Source organism: Engraulis encrasicolus, unplaced genomic scaffold, assembly GCF_034702125.1.
Source record: "Engraulis encrasicolus isolate BLACKSEA-1 unplaced genomic scaffold, IST_EnEncr_1.0 scaffold_29_np1212, whole genome shotgun sequence".
NCBI classification, from domain to species: domain Eukaryota; kingdom Metazoa; phylum Chordata; class Actinopteri; order Clupeiformes; family Engraulidae; genus Engraulis; species Engraulis encrasicolus.
In genome coordinates this window covers 272501-275000 of record NW_026945588.1, presented here as the reverse complement: position 1 = coordinate 275000, position 2500 = coordinate 272501, and the positions used below count along the sequence as shown (strand labels likewise).

The following is a 2500-nucleotide window of genomic DNA, read 5'->3' as shown; positions in this document are numbered from 1 at the left end:
TTTTCCCGAGTCACTAGCCATTCAGGTATTCCACTAGCCACTGATTTTAAATCGTTTTTTTATACTGTACATCTAACCTCAGAAGATGAGGTGCTAAAGCAAGATGAGTGTATAGCTTTCTACATAGAAGTATATCAAGCAAATAGAAACAGAGTTACTCAGCTTTTTCTTGAACTTAAATGCAAACAATTCATACAGAAGTGGCAAGCAACAGAATACAGGCTACTATGATGTGTATGTCATACCAAGGAATAAGCCACTGAAAGTATTACCAAGGAATAAGCTGCCAGCCAAATTGGCTAGTGACAATGAAAGTATTACCAGCCACAGCCAAGTTTTACCAGCATTTGGCCAGTTGGCTGGTGCCAGTGTCAAGCCCTGGTACAGTAGTACATCATCAACACTACTACTACTGTCTCAGTCCTGTTAGTCTTGTTGTCACGGCAATGAGATGACGTCTTGTTGTCATGGTATTGAGCTAGAATATTCTTCTCATGGTAAATTTGTGACGTTACCATGGTGACGATGCTTTGTTGTCATGGTAATGATGCTTTGTTGCCATAGTAATGAGATTGTGACTTGTTGTCATGGTAAAGCATTCCATTCTACAGTAGTTGCCATGGTAACTAAGGCCTCACCAGTACGACGCCGTTGTCCATCCCAACCGACAGACGACGCGTCTCAGGATTAAAGGACATACACGAACACGCCACTAGAGGGAGGTAGAGAGGGGGGGAGACATAGAGAGAAAAAGAGAGGGGAAGAGAGGGAGAGAGAGGGAGGGAGAGGAGAGGGAGGGAGGAGAGAGGGGGGAGAGGGAGGGAAGAGAGAGAGAGGGGGGGGGAGATGAGAGAGAGAGAGAGAGAGGGAAAGAGAGAGAGAGGATGAGAGGGAGAGGGGGGAGACAGAGAGAGAGGAGAGAGAGTGGGGGAGATGAGAGAGAGGGAGGACAAGGAGGGGGAGGGAGAGAGAGAGAGAAGAAGAGAGAGAGAGGGAGAGGAGGAGAGAGAGAAAGGGAGAGGGGGGAGATGAGAGTGGGGGAGAGGGGGAGGGAAAGGAGGGGGAGGGAGAGAGAGAAAAAGAGAGGGAAAAAGAGAGGGGAAGAGAGAGAGAGGGAGAGGAGGATAGGGAGAGAGAGAGAGAAAAAAAAGAGGGGAAGAGAGAGAGGGAGAGGAGGAGAGGGAGAGAGAGAGGGAGAGGGGAAGAGAGAGAGAGAGAGGGAGGGAGAGAGGGAAAGAGAGAGAGAGGCAGAGGAGGATAGGAAGAGAGTGAAAGAGAGAGAGAGGGGGGGAGGGAGAGGAGGATAGGGAGAGAGGGAAAGAGAGAGAGACAGAAGGAGAGAGAGAGAGAGAGATTCATTTAAGGCCTTTGACATACTGTACATCCACAACAGGTTCCATTAACCCTTAAAGGGACACTCTGCAGGAAATGGTCAAAAAACTACTACTGCAACTATGCTGCTTATTGAAACTGGGTTGTCTATTGCCAAATTTGATCTTTACATGAAAGTTTACTAAATAATAAACTAATATTTTCTAGTTTGGCTCAAATTTGTAGCTAAAAATGCCAATTTCTTGAAATTCAAAATGGCGGACCATGGAGAAGATCCCCCTACACAGTGTCCCTTTAATGGTTGAACTTTGAACAACTTTTCAGCTGCTTGGATGAAGTAACTAGTCATTTGTAGAATGAAGTGCTTGGTATACAGTTGGATCAAGGTGTTCTTAGTGTGTGTGTGTGTGTGCGGGTGTGTGTATTAAGGCTGTAACGATATTGTATCAAATCGAGAAATCGCGATACACAGTAACGATACTGTATCATGATACAGGGAGGCAGTATCGTGATACGCCCTTACAAAGTTTTGTTGCCCAGCAGTCCAGAAAACAACCACATGATAGTGCTTCCAAGCATCATCATTATTATATTTAATTTTTTTAAATCTTGTAACTTACTCTACCTTTAAACTATCACAGTTTTTATTCACAATTTTATTTTACAATGTTGGCTATGTGAAATCGTGGGGCGTATCGAACCGTAGGTCATAAATCGTGATACGAACCGAATCGTGAGTTGAGTGTATCGTTACAGCCCTAGTGTGTGTGTGTGTGTGTGTGTGTGTGTGTGTGTGTGTGTGTGTGTGTGTGTGTGTGTGTGTGTGTGTGTGTGTGTAATAATGTGTTTGTGTGTGTGTGTGTGTGTGTGTGTGTGTGTGTGTGTGTGTGTGTGTGTGTGTGTGTGTGTGTGTGTGTGTGTGTGTGTGTGTGTGTGTGTGTCCTCACCTGGCATGCTGTGGTAAACGCTGGGCCAATACTGACCACTGTCCCTCTTCAACCACACACGGATGGCCCTGCACACACACACACACACGCACGCACGCACGCACGCACGCACGCACGCACGCACGCACGCACGCACGCACGCACGCACACACACACACACACACAGACACACAGACACACACACACACACACACAGTTTAGTACTTTTATTTGGATCGCAG

The 2500-nt window shown here is 46.2% G+C and overlaps 1 protein-coding gene across 1 annotated transcript in view; it reads right to left on the bottom strand.

Annotated features, from left to right (window-relative positions):
• Positions 1–2500, bottom strand: part of wdfy2 (WD repeat and FYVE domain containing 2) — a 20833-nt gene that overhangs the window by 14455 nt on the left and 3878 nt on the right. Inside the window, exons 2-3 of the mRNA XM_063193146.1 lie at positions 2280–2347; positions 639–712 (exon numbers count right to left, since the gene is read on the bottom strand). Of these exons, the coding sequence (XP_063049216.1) occupies positions 639–712; positions 2280–2347 (142 nt within the window). The remainder of the gene's footprint in view (positions 1–638; positions 713–2279; positions 2348–2500) is intronic.